At 41.5% G+C, this 25,552-nt stretch overlaps 1 protein-coding gene across 2 annotated transcripts in view; it reads left to right on the forward strand.

The window, feature by feature from the left end:
• CPVL (carboxypeptidase vitellogenic like) overlaps positions 1-23,639 on the forward strand; it is a 118,243-nt gene extending 94,604 nt beyond the window's left edge. For both annotated transcript variants that reach the window (XM_075922148.1, XM_075922149.1), the window contains one exon: positions 23,391-23,639. In XM_075922148.1, coding sequence (XP_075778263.1) covers positions 23,391-23,501 — 111 coding nt within the window. In that variant the 3' untranslated portion in view covers positions 23,502-23,639. The remainder of the gene's footprint in view (positions 1-23,390) is intronic.
• The last annotated feature ends 1,913 nt before the right edge of the window (positions 23,640-25,552 follow it).

Below are 25,552 nucleotides of genomic sequence, written 5' to 3' on the forward strand. Positions count from 1 at the left end.
CGGATCCGACTTACGTCAGATCCGCACTTACGAACGGGGCTTTCTCACCCCGTAGCTCGCAGGCAGCGGGACCGCCCAGAGCACAGCGGTCCCGCCACCTCGACCTCCGGGGTGAGAAAAGCTTCTCCGGGTGACCCTGGTATGTTGGGGACCGTCTCCTGCAGACCAGGGACACCTGGAGCAAAGCCGGGGAGGTGGAGGGGTCCCGCGCCTCTGAGGCTTTGCCAGAGCAAAGCCTCAGAGGTGCGGCACCCCGCCACCGCTGCTGCTTTGCTCCCAGTGCCTCTGGTCTGCTGGGGACCGTCTCCAGCAGACCAGCAACACCGGGAGCAAAGCCACAGTGGCGGCGGGGTGCCGCTGCGGCTTTGCTCCCGGTGTCCCTGGTCTGCTGGGGGGGGGGGGCGCAGCTAGTGCGCCCCCCCCCCCACCAGACCAGGATTTTGTTGTGGACCCTGGGGTAGAGCAGCTGGGGTGCTGCCGGGTTGGTCCTGCAGGGACCTACCTGGCAGCCCAGCTGTTCTGTCCCAGGCTCGAGATTCAGCCGCTGTTGAAACTGATCAGTGGCTGATTCCAGGAAGCTGGGGGCAGAGCAATTCTGCCTCCAGCTTCCTGTAGTCAGCCCCTGGTCAGTTTCAGCAGCAGCAGCTGAATCTGGAGCCAGTTCCGACTTGCATACAAATTCAACTTAAGAACAAACCTATAGTCCTTATCTTGTACGTAACCCTGGGATTGCCTGTATTAGAGGGTTAGTCTGATACTGTGTTAATCTGAATCTGCAAAAGCGACAAGGAGTCCTGTGGCACTTTATAGGCTAACAGATTTATTGAAGCATAAGCTTTCTTGGGCAAACCCACTTTGTGGGTCAAAGCTGTGATGGAATGGTACGGGTTTCATGGAAATGGGTTGGTATTCAGTGTACTCGGGATCCAAGTCAGACAAAATAGGTTCATGTGTATCTTATCTAAGGAAAGATCAAAGTATGTGCTTGGATATAATACAATCAGAGAGAGAATCATTACAATTCAGCTTTACATAAATCCAGTTAAAAAGCAGATCATATATGTTTATGCCCCTCTGAAAGCAGCTGATACTGCCATAGTTCAGTTTGAAGAGACATTCATTTAAATACCAAACAAAGTCATCATCCTTGTAATTGGAAATTTGAACTTGAAAGTTGGAGCTGTAATGGGAAACAATGGTCTGTATTTACAAAATGAGAGGAAAAGATGTTTAGTTGAATTCTGCTGCTCTAATCTTCTGGTCATTACAAACAAAATCATGTCCACCATCTTAGATGTTTGTTTACATGGACATCACCTGACGGCATGACCAATAACCAAATGGATTATGTAATAATAGAGGGATGCTGGAGATTGAGTGTGTGCGCAATGAATAAACACTTTCTTAAGAGCAGACTGCAGGTCAAGTTTTCAAGTATTATCTTGAAACCTAAAATTTAAAACTTAAAAGGATAAGATGTTCAGCAGGTTCACTGCATCTGTCCCAAATGAGCAAAAACTACATGACTTCTTTTCTAAGCAAGTTGATCGTTGTCCTAAGTGAAAGAGGAGAACAACCAGAATGAACATTGGAATAAAATGAAAATTATCATGCTTAAAGCTGTAAGAGCACACATCCTGACTTTTCAGAATTGGACTGTACCATGGTTAAAAGGTGTTTGAGCTTTCAAAAAACAATGCAGAATGAATGTTTGTCTTGGAGACTAAAGAATATAGGAGAGAATACAAGGTGTACTGAGTAGGTAGATTCAAAAGCAGACTAGAGAAGCTGAGTGAATGCATCAGGAAAAATCCTAGGAATCTGAGACGTCTAAAGATAGTAATAATACATAAGGGATGTTCACAGTGGTCAGACATCTTACTAAAAAGTTTTCCCTGCTACCAAGCATAATAAAATATCATGAAGGCAGAGTTCTTACGGAAGGTTATATAAAATGCAAATAGAGATTATTGTGCTGATCTGCATGCCTCCTCAGAGCCACTTATAATAAAGGAAAAAAGTACAGCACCATGAATCCCTCAAGAGAAAGTGGAATATGCTATTATGAAAATGAAGCCTGACGATGCACCAAGGGGTATATAGAGTACCAGCAGAATTGCTAAAAGTGAATAGTGACCATAGTATTGATTTCACATGGAAAATTTGTGGTGATTATGGATTTCTAGAAATTGGCAAATTGGCCAAACAGCTGGACCAAGAGACTATTTCTGCCCTTATCAAAGAAATGGGATATAACAGAATGCAGTAATTATCATACTATCTCCTTGATATCAAGTGCAAATGAAGTGCTGCTCTACATAATTCAGGATTGAATGAAGTATATGATAGAAGCAGAACTGTCACCACAAACACCTGGTATTAGAGAGGAAGAAGGCATACTTGATCGAATCACAAATATTTGTCATTTTATTGAAAAATGCGGGGATTAAAATCACCCATTGTTTGTTTCATTGATTGCTATATTTGATACCATATGATAGCACCCTCCATGTAGAGCACCTTATTTTCAATAAGTTCAACCTCTACTGTCAGCATCAGGCCAGAGTGCAAACAGAAATGGATAACAGTCAGTGGTTTTCAGTTGACTGAAGCCATGCCTATACTAGGTAAAGGTCAAATCTATTAAAGTCAGTTTCTGACCACCTGATTTTGTAAAGTCAAAGGTCCATGTCCCCATTATGTGCAAAAATTCAACATAGTTTGAAGTAGTGCATCCCCTGTAGGGAGACTGCAGTCAATTTTGAGAGCGATGGACTGTGGGAAGCTATCCCACACTGCCTATGCCACATTTCATTCTGGGTTATAATCATGGTGTATGCTGACTAGGGATGTTAGTGCATAGTCAAGTAAACGATTAACCTGTATCAGAAGCAGAAAGGGGGGAGGGGAGCAGGAGCCAGTGGCTGTGAGGAACTAGCTTTAATCAGGCTCCACATGAGCACCAGATACGCCTGCTCCCCACATCTCCCACATTGCTGCCTCTGATAGAGAAGCAGCAGCATGGAAGGTGAGGGGGACAGGCTGGAGCAGATATGCACGGGGAGCTGGCTTTCAAGCAGGCTACCCTTGTGTGCCGCCCCCCCCCCCCCCTTGCTGCTTCCTACAGAGGCAATGAGGGAGGGCAGGCAGGAGCCAGTGCCAGGAGGAGCTGGTTTAAAAGCTGGTTTCTCCCCAGCACCAGCTCCATGCTGCTGCCTATTCCCTCCCCCACCCCGCCATGCTGCTGCCTCTATCAGAGGGGGAGGGGCGGAGGGAGAGGATGAGTGGCAGGGAAGGCTGCCATGAAGAAGCCTCTGTCAGCAGTGAGCCTCCTCCCTCCCCCCATCCCGCCCCCACAGACAGAGGCTGGTCTATGGCAGCAGCATCTGTCTGTGGGAAGCTTGGATCCCCCATGTACAGGGGCTGCTGCCACGGACCAGCCTCTGTCTGCAGAGAGCTCAAACTCCCGCGGACAGGAGCTGCTGCCACCCCAAGATGCTGCTTTTGTAGCAGAGGCAGCAGTGCAGGGCAGCAGGTTTGCATAGGGAGCTTGTAGACCAGTTCCTGCCTGGAATGCTGCCTCTGATGCAGATGCAGCAGCAGAAGGTGGCGTGGGGCTCCCCGGCAGTGGGGCCAGGAGTCTACTAGCTGCTGGCCCCATTCGTGGAGACTATCGAATAGTTGTGTAACCACTAAGATGTCATGCAATTACACGACTATTCAATTACACAATATCTAACATCCCTAATTCTGACAGCAAAACTGTGCAGTGGGTGGTTCTGGGTTCATGTCATCAGCATCTCATACTGCGCTCATCTATTCTCTTCCCCCCCTCCCCCCACTTGACATCAACAATAAACCATTTTTTCACCCCTTTTTGGCCCTGGTTACCTGCACAAATGCCATAGCAGCACGAGCAGGGTCCCTCCTTGTATTCATGAAAGCATTATGATGTTGATGTCTACCTTGGTGCGCCTAATGGTGGAGTACATTGGGGGCATATGCATGGCACTCTAGGAAGATGAGGGGGAATCATAGGGTGCCATCGGCATGCTGTTCAGGCAAGCCTATGATTTGAATAAATTGGAAACACAGCTGGCAATCGATCCTCTGAAAACAGTGGAATGCTGGCTCTCATGCTGTCAGACAAGAACAGACTGGTATGACCGCATAGTGCTGCAGGTATGGGACGATCGGCAGTGGCTAAAAAACTTCTGAATGCACAAGGCTACTTTCATGGAACTTAGTGAATGGCTTTCCCCTGCCCTGAAGCACAGGGACACCCGAATGAGACCCGCTTTGACAGTGGAGAAGCGCATGACAATTGCCCTCTGGAAGCTTGCAAGGCCAGATACCTATTGGTCAGTTGGGAATCAATTCAGAGTGGGAAAATCTATAGTGGGGGCTTCTGTTATACAAGTACAGCCGCTCCCTAAGTTGCGAACGGTCGACTTAACGACCGTTCGCACTTATGACCAAAGCTCCCATTGAGCGGTCGTAAAGGCGGTCCCCGAGTTACGAACGCGACCCGCGCTTATGAACAGCGCGGTCGTGTGTAACTCAGTGGGGTCCAAGTTACGAACAGCTCAAGTTACAGCCAAGTGTTTGGTCCGTAACTCGTTCGTAACTTGGAGAGAGGCTAGAGCTAAAGCAATCAATATGATTCTGCTACAGAGGGTAGTGACGCTGGGAAATGTGGTTGCTACAGTGGAGGGCTTTGCTGCGATGTGGTTCCCTAACTGTGGTGGGGCACGTCCCCCTCTTGGCCCCTGACCTCCATGCCAAGAAGTACATAAATTGCAAGGGGGTAATTCTCAATGGTGCTGCTGGCACTGGTGGATTTCAAGGGCCGTTTCACCAAAATAAATGTAAGATGGTCAGGAAAGGTGCATGAGGCCAAGAACATCAACTTTCTTAATGCTGGGTCTATACTACCGTAAATTCGACCATGCAAGGTTGAATTTTGCATTATTCCTTGTAAAAGCAGGAGTACCAGAATCAACTTCAGTGGTCTTTAAAGTTGATGGAACGGGCTTGGTAGTGTGGACTCATTCAGAAATTCAACCTTGTGCAGCTAAATTCAAACTAAACTCTTAGTGTAGACCAGGCCTAAGAGACAAGGGTGCATTCTCTTCCCAGATTTTTCGGGGGTTAGGTGTGTGCAGAAAGTATTAAAATACAAGCCCAGGAAGGTTTTGATAAAGTGGAAGGAGCTGGAATTTCTATTGGTGGATCCTTCTTTACCAGCCTCAGATCGTGCTGCTGCTGAGAAACTCTGTTGCAGCTGTCAATTCTATGCAGCAAATAAAACAGGTTGTAAAAACAAGGTAGTAAGGAATATGAACTGTTCCTCAATAGGGCAAAAATGAAATGCATGTATGTTGACACAATCAGTAGCAACAGGATACAAGTGTGCATTGCGATTAAAAGTTAAAGCTATGTAAGTAGTAGGTGAACTTAATTATCTGGGATAATACACATCTAACAGGCTACTCCAAAGAAATGGGAATGCCTTGCTATGGCCTCATTTACAAAGCGATGGGAAAACTATGGCATCTCAAAATGCATGAAGGTTTGACTGATTTTAAAAAGCATATTTTTTCCGTAATGACTTTTGGATGTGAACCCTAGGAAACAGATGTTAGTGACAAGAAAAAAACAAAACCTCTGAAATGTGATGCTGGCATAAGATCTTGTGAGTCGTCTTTTCCAGCCAGGAAATAAAGCTTATGTTAGAAGTATTATTGGAGAGAAGTGGACTTTGTTTAAAAAACCAACAGGCACAAACTTATGTACTTTGGTCACATCAATGCACTGAAATGGAAATAACCTTGAGCAAATTATCATGGAAAGATTGGTGGCAGATCATTGTAGTAAAGGATGACCATCAAGTACATGAGTAGATAATGTGTGACAGATCAGAGTGAGTTTAGCTGCTTAGTGTGAGATTAGATTGAGATGACTTCCAAAAATTCTGCTATATTACCAGTATTCAGGCATCAATAGATAACTCTACTTACTTACTTTAGTTTTCTAATCCTAAAGAAGGATGCATTATATTGTCAATATTTTGATGGATAAGTCTGTGTATGGGCAGCAATACGGCTGCAGTGAAAATCTGAAAGGCAAGGAAAAAATAAACTCGCATGATGCTTGTTTGAAGTTTGTTGTCATTAATGCTTCAGTAACTTTCTTCATTAAGAGCAATTTTATGTTGTTACATTAATTTATTTGAATATGAGTAGTACTATAGAAAACTGTTGGAACTAAAAAATTGTTCATCCCAAATTATACCCATTGTCTGCCTAGGAAGCCAATAGAAAGCAAGAGCTCCATGATTATGCTAATTCAACACAAAAGACTGAAAAGACAGAGTTTGAGTAAGAAATAATAATCTCTTGGCCCTACTCTCAGGTTAAAAACTTCTTTTAAGACCCTAGTTCAAAAAGGTACTTCATTGGGATTGTCTGCATTCTTAATGTTTAGGCATGTGCCTTAGACCACACTTGGAAAAACTAACTTGGGTTTCGTCGATTTGGATCTTTTATAGTATCTTCTATGATAAAAACTGTTATCACAGCACTAAAATTGGAACCGGATTCCAAAACCACCCATGTTAAAATCATATTTACAGTTACTTTTGCTTTTCCAACATGACATCTCCATGACTCTCATTTAAAAAATGAGTTGGCCAAATACTAACAATATAATATTTTACCACAATATGGCTACCTCTTGCAGATAATTGGAGGTTACAGGAATCAGGGATTGGACACTAGATGTTGGTGACAAACACAGACACTTCTTTGTACTGAATTTTGTTGTACTTTGCTTTTCAAAATTAGAAATTCACCCATATATGAGCACATGCTAGTTCTGAAGTATAATTATGAAATATGAGCCTCTAAGTCCACTTTGGCTAATATTAAATTGGCAAAATGCTCAAATGTCCTGATATTTATAAGCAAAGTCAAGCCTGTAGAACTAGTTGGCAGCCTATACTCTTCCTGATACTGTCACAATTGGTACCTTTGTTAGTAATCTCACCCGAGGGACCATATATTGAAGAGTATCATGGAGCAAAGACACATAAGGTTTGAGATTGTTGGAGTGTAAAAAAATAAAGCTATGTCTACACAGCGGCATTATTTTGGAATAACGTCATTCCAAAATAATAGTGTCTGCACAGCAAGCCATTATTTCGAAATAATGTTGAGCTGAAGGACTTCTTACTTCAACTCCTATAACCTTCATTTCATGAGGAGTAAGGGAAGTCGAAGGAAGAGTGTTCTTCCTTCGACATCCTGCTGTGTAGACAGCATGAAAAGCCAAAATAAATATTTTCACTTAAGCTATGCAATTGACGTAGCTGAAGTTGCGTAGCTTAATTCAACTTTAGCCCTGTGATGTAGACATACCCAAGAAATCAACTTTCTTTATATATGCTATTGCATCCACTGTTTGAGGTTCTTACTACATTATACATGCTGTGCTGCTGCCTCTTAAATGTAGTAAGAGCAAGGCTGGGATCTAACCCCACTACGGCATTCCAGTTTCCCCCCTTCTCAGCTAACTGAGTAGTTGATGGAAATTAATCAGCTAATTAAATAGTTGATGGAAACACAATTTAACATTCTTTGCATGCAGCACAATATACTTCTGTAGACTATGGCTTAGAACACCTTATGTCCTCCTTTCTGGACTCTTTTTGTGGAGGTTTCTGACCTGTCCCATGTATTTCTGGCATGCTCCATGATGTAAATTATTTTTTGGAAAGGCCAATGTATTGAACGTCTCGTTTAATGTAGACCATAATATGCCACTTGCAGTTGTGAAAAAAGGACACTTAAAAGGTAGCTTATTGCCAAAATCAAAGGCCTTTAGCAAACTTCAACCCATGATTTGCTTTTCCTGTGAATATCAGATACATATAGGATTAAAAGATATTCTAACGTTGCATAATATTCAGTAAAAAAAAAAATAGAATCACATGTGTTTGTGATAAGAGGTGTTTAACTTTACATCTAGGTCTTTGCATTTTATGTAGGTGATTTAAAACTTTGGCAAAGATTCTCTCCTCTTACTGCTCAAGTATAAAATAGAATTGTTCTGCAATAACAAAAGCATTCTCTGTGGAACTTGGATCTGTAGACTCTTTACACATAACAAGCATATGGTAATGGAAAAAAATGGACTTAAATGATGATGGACTTTCTCTTTAGTATTAGCAGAAGCATGTATCTCTGTTTGCCAAAAATTTAACCTTATTTTCTGCAAGCTCTCGATTCTTATCTTCAACTACAGTATGTTAGACTCTCAGGGCACGTTCTGGAGGTTGATTTCCTGGTGTTAGATTTAGTGGATCAAGTAGAGCCCCATAAATCAAATGCTGAGGGCAGCTCCTTCTGGCGTTTGTACTCCTTGCAGTCACAAGGAGCAAAGGAAGCCAACAGGAATGTTTGCTCCTGTCAGCCTCCCACTGTGTGAACACCATCAAAGTTTGGCATAAGGTAAGGTATTTCACATAGCTGGAGTTTCGTACCTTAAGCTGACCTTTCTGTTCTAGTGTAGACCAGGCCTCAGTGTGTTAATACCAGTTAACTAATTAAACATTTTTTAAAATTGATTTTAAAAAGTGAAATCCCCTACTTTAGAGATCAATTTTAAGATGTTACCAACTTAAACTGGCTTATGCCTTGCTTATATTAATTTAGCTTCAGTGTGTATACATGTAGGTGTCTGCATCAGTTGAACTAGATTTTAAAATAGATTTAGTTAATCTAGTTAAACTGGTGCATTTTTTAGTATGTTCCTGGACAAGAAAAGGAGGGAATGAAGATCTAAGAACATTATCTCAAAGGTAACTTATGTACGTTCACAAAACACCAAAGCTTTAAGTCAATGAAGATGTGAGATCTGCACATTGTGGTGTAGTGATTGGGGCAGAACAAATAACTTCTTTTAACACTCATATTGGGTGCTGGAACTCAACTGATATAAGTAAGAATATGGATCTGATCGCATTTGATGAGTCTGTATTCCTCTTAAGTGTCTACTTTTTATAGTATTTTAGGGTATGTCTACACTAGCCCCCTAGGGAGGCTAATGTAGGCATTTGAAGTTGCAAATCAAGCCCGGGATTTAAATATCCCACACTTGATTTGCATCTTCCCGGACGCCATTTTTTAAATGTACAAGTCTGGACTAACTGTCCGCATCTACACACAGCAGAGACCCGGTATTTTGAATTAAAAGCCCTAAATTGAACTACCTGTTATTCCTCCTGCAAGGAGGTAGTGCAAGGGGCTTTAATTCGAAATAGCAGGCAACTTCGAATGCCTACATTAGCCTCCCTAGTTCGAACTAGGGGGCCAGTGTAGACATACCCTTAAAGACTGACTGCAGGAATCCCATGACACTGCTAAGTAATGCACAGCAGAGATGGGGAATGGTTGCAACTTCATCATATGCTGATGTGTTTCTACATGTAGATAAATATAAAAATAAAATTTTAATTATGCTTTAAAAATCTAAATCTAAAATTTTAGTAGCTTACACAGAAGCTATACCCATGCTAAGGCCCTTATTCAGTTTATGGGAATTACACACCTGTACCTGGAAAATGTAATCTGAATTACCTTCCAGATTCTAGTTCATTGAATTGAGCTTTTTTTTTTTTTTTTTAAAAGCAAGAACAGGCTTAAATTTGCTAAACTGAAGTGCAGAAATAAAAAATGAATTCCCCATGGAAATCACATCCTTAGCTAGTGTAAGTCTGCATAGCACCATTGATTTCAGAGGATCTGCCCTATCATATTAAAAGAGCTCTAGTGTAACCGTTTGTAACAATTTCTGAGGGAACATAATCATCCAAATGGACAATTTACATCCCAACTTCCTGCTCCATGTGAGAGGGAATAAGCAAAAGCATTGTATCTCTGTTGTTTAGGCAAAACCTCACCAGTCCTTAATGTATTTCCCAGTAATTTTTACTCAGCGGTTTAAACGACCATTGGCCAGAACTTGGATAATATCCAAGCCAGTTCCCTCAGTTTTACCCAAGTCTTGCAAGAAAAAATATTTGTTCAGAATAACTTAAGAAGTTCTACTAATTGAACAGAAATATGACTTAAAAGTATTTGGCTTCTGTTCAACAAAGTGCTTAAGTCTTATGACTATTGTACTCAATTAACTTTTGCTTAAGCATGTTACTGAATTCAGATCCTTAAAAGGATTTTATGGATTGCTATGGATTGCAGAAAGCAGATATCAGTAAATATCTAAAACAATAGAAGTTTTTAATGGAAGAAAGAAACTGCTAAATAGATTTGGGATAATTATTACCAAGGACAGTTAGTTCTCCCAAAAAAAAAAGGGGGTGGGAACGGCTATATTTTGGTAATTCTTAAACTGCAGACAGCATTTGATTCCTGCCAAGAAGAGCAACTGAATTAATTATGCTTCTGATCAGATCTAGGTGAAAAAAAAATTTTTTTTTTTTTTTGAGAAAACTCTTTTTGAAAAAAAAAAAGTGGGTTCAGCAACAGTAGAATGTTTTGTAAATTCATGTCTGCTTTGCTTAAAAGTTATTTGTTGAGAGTGGTGGGAATTCTAAAAGTCAAAATGCTTTGTTTCAATTTTTTTTCGATTTACACTGCTAAATGAAAGATCATTTGGAAATGTCCTTTTTTATTTTTAAAATGTTCCAAACTATTAAGCTAGAAATTGAAACAAACTGTTTTGTTCAACTTCAAATGGATTTGACTGATTGATTTTTAAATTGCACAGGCACAGGGACAACTGTTCATGAAGAAAACAGCAGAGACGCTGGATTTAATATCTGCGTTGTGCAATCTCTATGAATATTTGATGCTGATCCTTCTTAAATCGATGCTCTTGCACATACGTGACACATTTTTAGTAACTTTTCTTCCAGCTTGAATGTATAACATACTTTTTTTTATAAATCCATTACTGAGAAACTCTGTTATCATTACTACAAAGTGAGATTAGACTGGCCCTAATTGACCAATGTCGTTTTTTGTTCAGATAAAACAATATTTTGTATCTATTCATTTTTGGCCCATTCGTATAAGTTGACCCCCAAAATGTATAGGTAAAAATGGCAACAAATGTCTGACCATTTCATAAACCAATCCTGTATTTCAGGGGGTGGCTTCTGACCCATGGGTGAACCGTGGCAGCCAGCACATTCCACTGCATGTGCCTCTTCTCACAGGTCCCATTGGCTGGGAATGGTGAATTGTAGGCTCTAGGAGCTGAGGGTCTCTGTGCCTGTGGACTCTCCAAGTAAACAAAATGTCCCAATCCACCAGCAGCTTACCCTGAGAATGGGGAGAGCATATAGCACCCCTTTCAACATGCCATGGAAGCATCATTCTAGAGGTTGCTAGAGGTGCTCCCCTGTGGATACTGCTAAGGGAAAAAACTTCCAGTATTGATGCACGTGGCAAACACACACATCTACTGTGGAATGGCCAGCCACTGGGAACCGCGATTATTATGTTGGGGGCAGGGGCAGTGCATGAAGTCTCCTTCGCCCCTCTTCCCCAGCACAGCATGCAAAGTAAGGCTGTTAAATTGTGGTTATCTGGCTAGTCGTGTAGGCAATACAAATCTGTATCGACTACACAATTTGTCGATAAGGACCACTCTGCAGAGCCACACCATGGTTAGCTTCCAGAGCCAGCTCAAGCTGAGACTGAGCAGTCCCGGCCCATGCTGGCTCCAGGAGCCACCTGCACTGTGGCTCTGCATTTTAAATGTAGCAAGAGCCACTGGAGTCTTATTAATTTAAAATGCAGAGGAGCAGCGTCTTGGACCAGCGTGAGCTGGGACTACTTGGTCCTTGCTCGTGCTGAGTCCAGCAGCCACTGTGTGCAGCCAGCCCAGGCTTCTGGGAACAGCAGCTGCTTGGTGGCAGCAGCCCCTGTCCACAGGGGTGGGGGAGTAACTTCCTGCTGGGACACCTGTAGGTGGGAGCCACTGCCGGAGCAGACTTCCCTGTCTCCACCTCCTGCTGCCTCTGCTTTTAAGCCAGCACTCCCCAGCACCATCAACTGTCTTCCCTCCCCCTTCCCTTGCTGCCTCAGATACAGAGATAGCAAGTAGTCGAGCAGTTGACTACGCTTTAACATCCCCCAATGCAAAGAGGCACATGGTGCAGCCAGGGACTCTGGTGGGCAGGGAACCTGCCTTAGGGTTACAGCGGAGTGGGCTGTGGGCTGGATCCAAAGACTTAGCAGGCTGGATTTTGCCCACTCCTAGTATACAACTTCTGCAGTGAACTCTACTGGGAGAAAGAGTCAAACTGGCCAGACTCAGATTCCCTTGTTCTAAAATTAACTTTATTATTTTTTTATACTTAAAATAGCATTAAGAGTCAAATATAAATAGTATTTATATCAATAGCTAATGTTCAATAATACTGCCATAGAATAGATGCTGCTTTTGATACCATTGACCTTGAGGTATGGTGACTCCTCTGGGCTGTTACGGAGGGGGGCAGGAGGTAGGTATAGAATGAGACTTCATTGAGCTCTGTGTGCGTGTGTGTTCGCGTTCCTTTATTGAGTTAACCTTTGGCTATCTGTCGCCCTTGTTCCCTTTCTTTTATTTATGTAAATCTACTCTTTTTTTTTTTAGAGACAGAGCTATTAACATAGAGAATCTACTTATCTGGTCAAAGACATGGCCTCCTCATTCCAGATCACTTCAATTCTTCAAAGCTTTTGATCTTACAAGGCATGATGGTGTACATCTTACCCTGCAAAAAAATAATAAAAAATAATAATAATAATAATAATAATAATAATTCTGCGGCAGTGAGTCTCAAAGGCCAGGTCAATTGACTTGACCTTACATTATGGGAGTAAATATAGTTGTTTGGACTCAGGCTGGAGCCTAGGCTCTGAAACCTGGTGACCATGGGTGGTCTCCGTAGCTCAAGTCTGAACATCATAGAATCATAGAGCTGGAAGAGACCTCAGGAGGTCATCAAGTCCAGCCCCCTGCTCTAGGCAGGACCAATCCCAACTATGTTTAGCCTATAGCATGTTTAGCCTGCAGCATGAGCCCTGCAAGCCTGAGTCAGTTGAACCAGGCTCAGAGACTTTCTGTTGTGGGTCTTTTTTGCAGTGCAGACATACCCGCTGTCCTGTTATTGGATATATTGCTTCATCTTTTCCTATTAGGTATAGGTCTAGATGTGACTGCTTAAATTAAAACTTAATACTGTTTTCTATAGCTGTGAAAACATTCTTGGTTTAGCTGACTGTGTGTGTGGAAGGTCCATGGCATTTTGAGCATTGAGAGAACAAAGAGTTAAATAGACACTGTAGACTTCGAAGTTTGAATCAAAGCAAACTAAAATATATATGTGACATGTTTTACAGAGTCTTAGCTAAAATATTAATCTTTCCTTGCTCTAGTGGCCAGTTGACAATTAATAAGATACTACTGTCGGTGAGAAGTGAGTTTTAAGGTTGCTACCAGGATTCAATATGAAGAAAAAGCCAGAGTTCCCACTAACATTTTCCATTAATGAGCAGAGTCGGTTTTGTCTTGTGCACCAATATTGAGGTCATGTGCGCTTGTTCAGATGTGTGCCGTCATGACACCCACCAGCTACTAACAAATAACTTAGATATATGTTATGGAAGAAAGAATACTAAAACAAGCAATAATTAACATTGTGCTGTGGCTAGTCTCTGTCCCCCACCCAGGACAAATAGGGAGCAGATGGGGGACGAGGCATGAAGTAGACTCAAGAGACTGGCTAGGTCCAATGTGAAGAGCACCTGTAAAAAGACCCACAGCCAAATGAAGGAGCAACTGTACCAACTGAATGAAGTGAGACTCTTTCCTAAAGGCATCAGAGCTCTGATTTAAAAGGCCTGTGTTAATGTTCCCCAGCCTTACTGGGACACATGCAGACTGTCTACCAAGGAATTCACCCCGTCTTCCTTCACTCCAGTATCTGACTGCCTCACAATCACTAATGCATGTGGCCTCTCAATTGTAGCGAGGGGAAACCGAGGCATAGCTATGTACATCTAGCATAATGGAATATGACATCTTTATTTACATATTGAGTTCAGAAATTTTTAGCAGATGATCTAATGACTAAACAACCATACTGGCATATTTTGAGCCATTATATTTGGTACATGTGGAGGGTTAGCTTAATTAAACTCAGCCATGTCATGCTTTAATATCTTACCTAACAATAGATACAGAAAGAAAATTATTTTCAGATACTCTTACTAACCATTTTGCAAAGAGAAGCCACAACTTTAGAGTTCTAATCTGCATTCTTTGAAGTCAATGGCAAAACTCTGGTTAAAGTCACTGGTGTAGGAATGGTTCCTTGTTCCATTCCAGTACTTTTTGGTGTCTTCCTAAATTCTGATTCTTTTCTGTAGCATTATTTTAATATATCTGTGATTACGCATGCCAGAGCATGTCAAAATAATTGTATGGGAGACTATTCTTGTTTAAGGAGAATCATAGTTAATGTTACTAATTTTCACATTATTTCACCCATAAAAATCTTTTTAGCAGCAACATTTTTATTGCACTATATTTCATAGTCTCTAATTTATTCATGGAATAAATGTTTCATATAATGAATTTTCTACTAAATGTATTCTGAAATGCATGAATAAGTAGGGCTTCTGTAAAATGGACCCAATTTTCTTCAAAGAGATTAACCCCAGCTCCAGCTGAAAAGTTTGGAGGGCAAAGCCTGTGGTTTTCTACTCATTCAGACAAGGTTTCCTTCTTTTGTTAAGTATTTGAAGATTTAGCATCTTTATAAAATCTTTTGGTTTTGTATCACTTTATATATGCAGTTCACATTAATGAAATGTTGCTTATTATGATTTTTTTGTTGATGGTGGGACTTAGTCTCTTTTTATTGCTGAATAAACTTCCTTTGAAACTATTTGTAATTCCTTTTTTCCTGATTTACTGCTGTTAACTAGCCATTTTCACTGGATGGACATTGATAGGACAGTTTACTTTTAGAGACAGTGTTAATGATTAGGAGGTCCTGAAAACCGACATCTTTGCCCCGGCCAGCCAGAGCAGCCGCCCGCCCGCCACACGAACCTAGCCTGGGCTGGATGGAGCAGAGCAGGAAAGAGACTTTAAAAGAGCAAATCTCACTGTCATAGCTATAAATCTAAATGTTTAGCAATTTCCAGTAATACACAACATTCAAGGAGATGAATCCAGTTTTTACAAAATCAAATAAAAGTTTGTTCATTCCCTTTAATTTTCAGCCTTAAGCTTTTCAACAGTTACAACTGTTATTTAGTTCTCAATTTCTCCCTGACAAAACCCACCCACTACGCAGCCCTGGCCCCAGCCCAAGCAGCTGCCCGCCCACCCACAATGCAGTTCTGGCCCTGGTCCTGGCCAGAGCAGCTGCCCACCCACCTGCTACTCAACTCCTCCCGCCACGGCTGCCCGAGCAGCTGCCTGCCTCCTTTCACACTGCTGTGCAGCTCTGCTTGGAGGTGTGCAGGGTAGAATTTTTTTTGTGCAAGCATGCAACTTAGAAAGAACTCTGGAGAAAGCCAGTCACTTAGCCAGTAGCTGGGATCTTGGAGTACAGAATATAGGTGTCATCAAATATTGTACACACATTTTATTTGTACTTGTGTGGGTTTTTTGCAGCAGCTGGATGCCAGGCATAAGAACCTGAGCTGAAATGTCTTTCTCAAGCCATCGTCTTTCCTCTTGGTCCAGAATCAAAAATGTAGTTCTGTTTTTATTCACCTGTCCTTTTACTCTTGGTGTCCTTGTTTCCATTTTTTCTCTATGGGCTCGTCTACACTGGCCCCTTTTCCGGAAGGGGCATGTAAATTTCACCTATCGTAGTAGGGAAATCCGCGGGAGATTTAAATATCCCCCGCGGCATTTAAATAAAAATGTCCGCCGCTTTTTTCCGGCTTTTAAAAAAGCCGGAAAAGAGCGTCTACACTGGCCCCGATCCTCCGGAAAAAGCGCCCTTTTCCGGAGGCTCTTATTCTTATCCTTTGAAGTAGGAATAAGAGCCTCCGGAAAAGGGCGCTTTTTCCGGAGGATCGGGGCCAGTGTAGACGCTCTTTTCCGGCTTTTTTAAAAGCCGGAAAAAAGCGGCGGACATTTTTATTTAAATGCCGCGGGGGATATTTAAATCCCCCGCGGATTTCCCTACTACGATAGGTGAAATTTACATGCCCCTTCCGGAAAAGGGGCCAGTGTAGACGTAGCCTATGTGTTTACCAGCCTTCAATTTGAGGACTGTAGAAATCTCTTTTCAAAGACTAACTTCACCAATCCATAGTAAGCACTATAGCAGGGGTGGCTAAACTTATTGACCTGCCAAGCTGCATACAATAATTTTCAGAAGTTTGAGACCTGCAAAATACAAACAACATTTTACATATGCAGTTTTAAAAACATACTAACATTCTATCTATTTAAGACCTTGCTGGTTTCCATCACAAAACAGGAGAAAGATCTTTAAGTTTGTCTTCAAGATCCTGCTCTTCTATAACAGTTTTGAATTTGACAAGTCTTTCCATTTGAACAGATGAAATTGATGGTTTCTAAGATTCATTGTTGTACTTGAAGTATCTACCTGCAAGATGTTCATGATGGATAATGTAATCAACAGGGAGAAACTTTTTGGAAATGAGGTTTTTTTTCCACATTTTTATTCACAGTTTTGTGGGTGTTCCATCTGTGGCAATACTGATAAGTTTATCCAATGGTACATTGGCATTTGTTGTGCTTTCTCAACTGCATTCTTTACCTCAACATTGCGTGTTCTTTTAGTGCCACTAAGTCCCAACACATCATCTTTGACAATTACAAACAAATATCTCTAGTTGTGGTGTATATCTGCAGATCCATTGACAGGTAGGCCAAATAATAGAGAATTCTTTAGATCATTTCGCATCTTGCTTGCAACATCAGCACTCATCAGGTAGATACTACTCTCCATGGTGTGGTGTGCACTAGAAATTTCCTTATTAGCCATTGAACTTTTGTGTTACTTAAATCTAAAATTGTAACCACTCCTGCAATATTCCTTTTACCTTTCTCCATCACATGAATATTTAGCACAAATGATATTTCATGAATAGTAACAGAAATGTAGCCGTGTTAGTCTGGTGTAGCTGAAGCAAAATGCAGGACTAACAAGATGGTTTATTAGATGATGAGCTTTCGTGGGCCAGACCCACTTCCTCAGATCAAATAGTGGAAGAAAATAGTCACAACCATATATACCAAAGGATACAATTAAAAAAATGAACACGTATGAAAAGGACAAATCACATTTCAGAACAGAAGGGGGATGCCGGGGGGGGGGGGGAGGGAGGAGGAAGGAAGGTAAGTGTCTGTGAGTTAATGATATTAGAGGTGGGGAAAGTTAGATGTCTGTGAGCTAATGGTATTAGAGGTGATAATTGGGGAAGCTATCTTGGTAATGGGTAAGGTAGTTGGGGGTCTTTGTTCAATCCCCCCCCCCCCCCCTGGAGAGTGTCTAATTTTAACATGAATGACAGTTCAGAGGATTCCCTTTCAAGTGCAGACGTAAAAGGTATTTGTAGTAGAATGCAGGTGGTTAAGTCGTTGAGACAGTGTCCTTACTGGTTGAAATGGCAAGAAATAGTTTTTTCTTTGTGATCTTGTCTGATATCTGTTTTGTGGGCATTAATCCTTTGGCGAAGTGTCTGAGATGTTTGTCCAATGTACATTGAACTGTCATTCATGTTCAAATTCGACACTCTCCGGGGGGGTTGAACAAAGACCCCAACTACCTTACCCATTACCAAGATAGCTTCCCCAATTATCACCGCTAATGGTATTAGCTCACAGACATCTAATTTTCCCCACCTCTAATATCATTAACTCACAGACACTTACCTTCCTTCCTCCTCCCTCCCCCCCCCCCCCCCGGCATCCCCCTTCTGTTCTGAAATGTGATTTGTCCTTTTCATACGTGTTCATTTTTTTAATTGTATCCTTTGGTATATATGGTTGTGACTATTTTCTTCCACTATTTGATCTGAGGAAGTGGGTCTGGCCCACGAAAGCTCATCATCTAATAAACCATCTTGTTAGTCTTTAAAGTGCTACATAGTCCTGCATTTTGATATTTCATGACACAGAATAACTAGCGTCAGTCATTATCAGCTTCCTTATCTACCACTGAAAGTAGTGCCTATTGACTGTTTAGGCGTAGTTTTAATGCAGTTAAATTGTTTTTCCTTAATTCTGATTCAAGAGAGTATTTAGACAGAAAATTGTGATTTATTTCACAGTGATGTTTCAAGTTGCTGGTTTTGTAGTGAATGCTGCTTTGAGACTAGGGCACACTGTTTGCTACTTTTAGCAATGAATCAAAATCTTCCCCTCGTTCTGGTTTAAAACTTTGGTTTTGTTCCTTATATTTGCATTTCTTAACAATTTGAAGATGTCATTGTCATTTACAAAATTAATGTAGGGTTATCACTTAAATCTAAAAATGTTCAAATGTGATTTGTGAATAGTAAACACCATCTGAATTCTGCAGAATGCAGAGAGATTGCGGGCACGAAGTCTGCACAACACAATGTCTGAATACAGAATGATGCCGTTTCCTGATGTAATGTGCATGTGCAAGTTTCTCTTTTTATCAGTCTCATTCTCACACTGTCTGGTTCACTGGGGCTTAAACTCTCCTGAAATATTTCCTGGAGCCCCACAAGTCCACCCACTCTGTTCTCCAACTAAAAGACATTTGCATGGGAGGTGGAGCACACAGCTTCTCACCTGCAGTAGAATGGTGGTTCTCTGGACTTCTGCCCTATGAGGAGGAGGTACTGTGTGTGAAGCCCCAAGATCCTTTTCCCTGGAGGGGAGAAGCCCCTAACTTTACCCCCACTGCAGGACAGAAGCCCCGAGCATTCCCCTATTCCCCCGCCTCTGCAATCTAGTAGGCAGAGAATGGGGTAGGAGCATGGAGCTTCTTTGTGACTTTAACTGTAAAATCTACCGCCTGCAATATAGGTGGTGTCACATATACTGATAATACAGAGCATGCAGCTTCTGCAATACAACACAGCCAGGGAAAAATAAATCCACAGAAGGAATCCAGCTGGTCTGCGTGACACTGCAGAGCTTTACCAAAAAGCCACAAGGCTTCTTGAAAAAACAAACATTAGCCAACTGTGCTGGCTTGCCAGAGATCTAAAAGCAAGAACAGATTTGGCTTTCTGTGCTTGGTGCTTCCTGCAGATGCCCACCCAATTATGTCTGGGGCTGTCTACATCTGTTTTGCAGTACTTTCCTCACTGGTTTAATTGTACATGCATTTTGATATTCTAGACTAAGCCACAAAGAACCTCTTGTCTACAGTTAACTAGCTACTAGCCAACAAAGAAAGGAGCAAAGGATAAAATAAAGCAAAACAATTGGGGCATTTTGACACAGGAGTCTCTGCAGGACAGAATTTTTATTTCGGTATCAGTGATAACCAGATACTAATTTTGTCACTACAGACATTTGTAAAATCTGGAAAACAAATCAAAGGGTAATTCATTTTCTTTTAGCTTCTTTCAGAACAGTTCTGCTATCTTCACTCTTCCTGATTCCTGTAATTACTTTCAGTGGTGATTGGAAGGAGGACTTTGGTAATGGCTCTCTCCCCTGCCCCCTTCCCAAATTAAGTGACAAGGCTCAGCTAGTGATTTTTTTACTTCTGGAATCCCAGGACATGCTTACTACCCTTTTGAAAACCAGTGAGTTTAATTCTTGAAACATTTTTCTGGGAACCAGAACAAATACATCAAAAAGCATATTAAAACCTGCCCTAAATGTGTAAGTGCACTAAACAATGGGTTTCTCAATTTTAAAAAATAGGCTAGTGAGAATAACAGCTGTGTGGAGACCCATATTTCAGAAGTGTTCAGTCTTACTCTCTCAGTGTTGGTTCTCACCTTGAACATAGAGAATAAAACTGTAAAATGTCATGATTCATGGTATCTGTTAACTGAGTTATGTGCTCTATCACCCGAGTATGATAGAGGAATAAAACCACAATTTGAGTGAGGATTTAAAAAATTATTACAACTAACAAACAGAAATAATTGCATGCATACTAGTAATATGATTTAAACTCAAGTCCAGCCTGACATGAAGAGTAACTTTCTTTATGCATATGAGAGCAGCCTCTCTGGAATTCCTAAACATCCACATCCAGACAGTCTAGTCACATCCTAGAGTCACACTGTCCTTACTGACAACACTGAAGTCAAAAAAGGAAGTTTGGGTTGCAGAAAACGTAAGCAGAGACCCTGTATGCTACTATTACTTTTGTTTCTTGTGAGAGTGTCTGTGAGAATTGAAGCCTGTGAACTTTGTTGTCTTAATATCTCCCAAGAGTATTTATCTCCTTGAAGCAGAGATGGGGGGTGGGGGAGAGGAGAAGAAATGTAATGGTTTACTCATTTGATTCCTGTTTTGTGATGCAAAATTTTGCAGTTCTTTGATTAAGACAGAAATCTGGAACAACACTGCAGGTGTCTGTGACACTGCTAGCACCTTCTGGGCATGGTAGTAATTGGATTAGGGAATGGAGAGCTATCTGGGATAGAGTGTTGGCATTTCCTGGGATTTAAAGTAATCCCAAAGCCAGAGTGCAATGAATGTGGTGGTTGCGGTTTAGTTCAGTTAACATTGTCTTATAAAATATGTCTAATTTCCCATAGTGGGCAGTCCGTACTTGGGTAGGATCAAGAAATTGTTTAGCATGGAGATTAGGGATGTAAAATCCTGTTTAATTGGTTAACCAATTAAACGTAGTATTAATTTGAAGAGGGGGCAGGTGGTAGGGGAGGGGAAGGTGCTCCAGCCCAGAAGGAGTAGAGGGGGGGCTCTCTGTTGGCCCCATATGTGTCTTTACTAGGTATTGTGTTTAATGTATATTATGGTTTAATTTACAAAAGCCCCTTATTTCTTTTTTCAAAAATAATTTACATGCCTAAGTCACTAGGCCATTTTAAAAATTGGTACAGGGTGTCCCCACTATGTCGCCCCGGTATACATCCATTCCACACTAAAGTTGTTGATGTTTGTAGGAACTCATGCGTTATAAGTCCTTCCATTCCCCGCTATAAGTCCTGTGAAATACTCCCCCCAATTTGTTTAAATGGAAGTGAGCCACAGGAAGAAAATTCCCTGCTTTAAGTTGTTGCACTATAAGTCCAAGTTTTTTGGAAAGTATCTTGGACTTATAGCGAGGACGGCCTGTGCCCATAGTGACTGCTCTAGAAACCATTATAGGTAAATAATTGAAATTCAAAAGCTTTAAGCCATGACACTCTTTCAAATTAAGTGAGATTTGGGCTGGATGGTTCTTTAATACATCTCAGGCATATCCTGGTACTGTAAGAAGTTCCACCTATTAATTCAATATTATTCTGCACTCTCATTAGACTGAACTGTGCTTCTGCAGGATGTCAGAAGATACTGGGCTACTGGAGATGCAATCATCTTTGAAATGTGAAACAGATCTTAAGATCGGTTGTGGTCTATAAAGAGCATGTGACTCTGACCTTGAAACAAGGGGATTTTATGGGCCAAAATTTTATTTGGTTTATTACCTTCTGCCTGTGTGTGACACTAAAGGGATTTTTGTCAAATGGAGAGGATGGTATGCTTGTCAAATGGAGGTGTTTTTGTTGTGGGGTGTGGTTTTTTTTGTTTGTTTTTGTCAAATGAGGAGGTTGTTGAGCAGATCTATAGGGTAGCAAAGTGCAATTAAGAGGTTGCTGTTATACAGTTGTGGATCCCAATCTAATGGATAAACTGGCATTTAAAGTGCACCGGGGTCCTTTGGAATAAAAGGAATCTGACTGTAACTGTTAATAATAATTGAATATGCATACTTATTCAAACTATAAATGCTGGGTTTATGAAGCAGTAGTAGAAATTTATATGATTATGATCCTAGAAATGATCATCTTGAAAGGGAAGGGGTTAATAGACATACTGATAAATATTTTAACTCTAGTCAGACTAGTGCTGCAGTGGGGGTGTGGCAGGACATATATGAGACTATGACCTTTAGCTGTTATAGTCTGTTGAGATGTAGTCCAGACAACAGCTGCCAAACACATTTTAAAGTCGGCGGCTGTATTTTCTCATACAAATAACTCATTTAGATGTCCTTGGTCCAGCTATATGTCTCAACAGAAGTCATTTTGTCAGATAATGGCCAAGACTGGAGCTTGATTACTACTTTGTTGGAGTACTCCAGACTGGGATTGTGGGCGGCAGTAAAATATCTTCTTTGGAATAACTTGAAGACATTGTCAAACATTTGTTTACATTTAGCATTTTGTAAGAGAAGGGTAATAATCTAACAATTTCTGTTTTGTTAAACCAGTTACTCTAAAATTACACCTATTATTTTAAGACCCAAAGTTCAGATTCTAAAATTAGATCATACAATATACTTGTGCTGTTCTTTTAAGCATTTTCCAATAAGATGAATATATGACTAGTCAATCTAAATCACAGACAATGTGATGGTAATGCTACTGCAAGAGGTCAAACCTTTCTCATACAGCACCCTCGGGACCTGACTGATGCAGAACCAGAGAATTTACCACACTACAGGAGATCAGTATTGTCTAGCAGCATTACCAACAGTTCCACTGCTTATTGGGCTTTTAGAAGACATTTAGGGGCAACTCAGAACTAAATAGCACAGAACACTGAGAGCCAGGATTGGTGGCTGTAAATAAACTTTGTGAAAGTTAGCCTTGTTACTTATTTGATCCTGTTATAACTGATCTAAGATCACTTTGGATATATTTGTTTCTATTTTACTGACTGGAATGAAAGATTACTGCTCAATCTTCTGACTCTGCACACACAGTAAAATCTCTATACAGGCAGTCCCCGGGTTACATACAAGATAGGGACTGTAGGTTTGTTCTTAAGTTGAATTTGTATGTAAGTCGGAACTGGTGCATTTTGTAGGGGAAACTCTGGCCAAACATTTCTCCAGAGCTCAGTTTTATTCTCCCACCCCTCACTTCCCTCAGTCCTTCATTCTCAAGCTTAGGTGTCAGCTGAGAAAAGCCGCTCCGCGTCTCCCTGGTCTGCTGGGGGCGGCGCTAGCTTCGTGTCTCCCTGGTCTGCTGGGGGGAAGCAGCTAGTGCGGGGTTGCCTCACCCTGTTTGTAAGTAGGGATCTGATGTAAGTCGGATCCATGTAACCCGGGGACTGCCTGTATAAGAGAAACCAGTTTTAATTACTTTGTGCTTGCAAATTGACTTTTGCGCAGATTTACTATTAACCTATTCTTTCTTTGCACCATAAAGGTAATTGTTCGAGGTGGAGGACATATTTTACCTTATGACCAGCCTGAACGATCACTGGACATGATTGACAGATTTATCTCTGGAGAAGGATGGAAGACAAATGGATTCTAAAAGAAAACTTTAAATGCAGTGTAAATGTTACTTTGCCAAATCCTTCAGAAATGTTGTGAACGTACTATAGTGAAAATTTTGCCATACGGAAAAATTATGAAATTGAGGATGAGAGTAATAAAATGAATATAAAGGCTCCTTGCTCTTGGTCTGTCTTACTGAAAAATTTTCATTAGTAAAGTGGTGTGAGAAAATAACATGGATCTAACTTTCTGAAGTCACTTAAGCTTCCCCCCACCCTTAGAATTTGGAAAAACGTTAGCAACTTAATCCCTTGATTAGAAAATTTTAAAAATCTGGTTATTTCACTATTAGGGCATGTCTATGCTAGGAAATTTTCAAAATTTTGAAATAAGCATTGTTCCCTGAGGAAAGCAGGATTACAGATTTCTAAATAACCAGTGTGGAAGTGTGGACGCTCCACTTATTTTGAAATAAAGGGGGTTATTTCAAAAGAATTCCCTAGCATAGACTAGGGCTCAGAGACTGGGGTAGTTGGGGCAGAGACACAAGTTGGGCCTTGGAGAGGAGGCAGAGGTGAGAGTGGCATGCAGGTAAAGCCCTCAGAGGAAGAAAGGAAAAGACATGGGTGGGGGTGGCCTGGGGGAAGGTGGCAGTGAGGCATAGGTGGGGAAAGGGACAAAGCAGGAGCAGGCTCTGGGGCAGAGTGAGGGTGGAGCATGGCAAGGCCCTTGGAGGAAGCACCTCGGGTAGGGTGACTATACATCCCATTTTTACTGGGTCAGTCCCTTTAGTCCCTCTTCCTGACATCCTGACTTTTTTTTTTTAAATTGGGCTCATTGTCCTGTATTTCCCTGGGGGAAAGCCACCAGTGCTCTAGGTTTCAGTCCCGTGAGGGGGCAGGGAACCGCCAGCACTCAGGGCTCCAGCGGCTAAGCGAGCACTGGTAGCTCCCCTCCCTACCCCACGCTGCATGCTGCAGGGCTGAACTTCATCGCTGCAGGGAGGGTGGGGAAAATGCTGGCACTCGGAGCTTCAGCCGCTGGAGCCTGGAGTACTGGTGTCTGCCCCCACCCCCCACAACCCTGGTGGTGCTGAAACCCTGAGTGCCAACAGTTCTTCCCTTCCCCAACTGTGGGGCTGAAGCAGACACACACACACACACACCCGCCTTGGTGTCCCATACTGGGCATGGAGAAATATGGTCATCCTAAGTAGTGGGCAGGCCTCAGAACAGAGCAGGGATTGGAACCATGGTCGAGGCACCCGTATCCCTTGACATTTCAAGGGAGCTTCTATTGCTAACACCCAGGTTCCCCAAATGCAGGTGTCATGTACTGGTCATGAACATACAGAAATGTGGACACCGTGCAGCCGGAAAAGACCTGGCCAAGTTTCTAACCCAAAATTCCAATATTTGAAATTAGATTGGAGAAGTTTTCATACAACCACTCTGAGAATTGCTGATATTCTTCAGACCAACAACAAGCAAGCTCTATACCTTGCTTTTTGTGAAAACACAAAAGGAGTGGATTTCTGAATAAGCCCTGAGGCTGCATCACGTATGGCCTAAATTGAAGCTTAGTCCATCAGTGTGGCTTCTTGGGATAATGTCTTTTCGCAAAACATCATTTGCAGATGTTCATTTCCAGTCTGAATTCCCTGGCTCTTGGTTATCTCCGCTCTTAAGAGCCAGAAGCCCCAGGGCCAATGTAAAAAAAGCTTTCCTTTTCTAATTAAAATTCATACGATTGAACAACATTAACAAAGCAGGCTCTCAGAGCCATAGTCTCGATTTTATTAAGATTATGGCCCATCTAAGAACTCTCCTTCCAGACCAATACTTTTCCTGAAGCAAATTGTGTGTAAATTACATGAAAAATAATATCAGGAAAATAAGATGCAAACAAGGTGCAAATAGCTTTTTATGAAGGATATGGTTGGTTATGTTTGTCTATCTTTTGTATCCATTTACTACTACTTGTTGGATGCACGGAATCTCTGCTGATTGTTTTGTGATTTGTGTATCTCCTTCTGTGTGCATTTTCTACTCCTCCAACCTTGCATTTCAAGAGAGTTTTGTTTAGATG

Source organism: Pelodiscus sinensis, chromosome 2, assembly GCF_049634645.1.
Source record: "Pelodiscus sinensis isolate JC-2024 chromosome 2, ASM4963464v1, whole genome shotgun sequence".
Taxonomy (NCBI): domain Eukaryota; kingdom Metazoa; phylum Chordata; order Testudines; family Trionychidae; genus Pelodiscus; species Pelodiscus sinensis.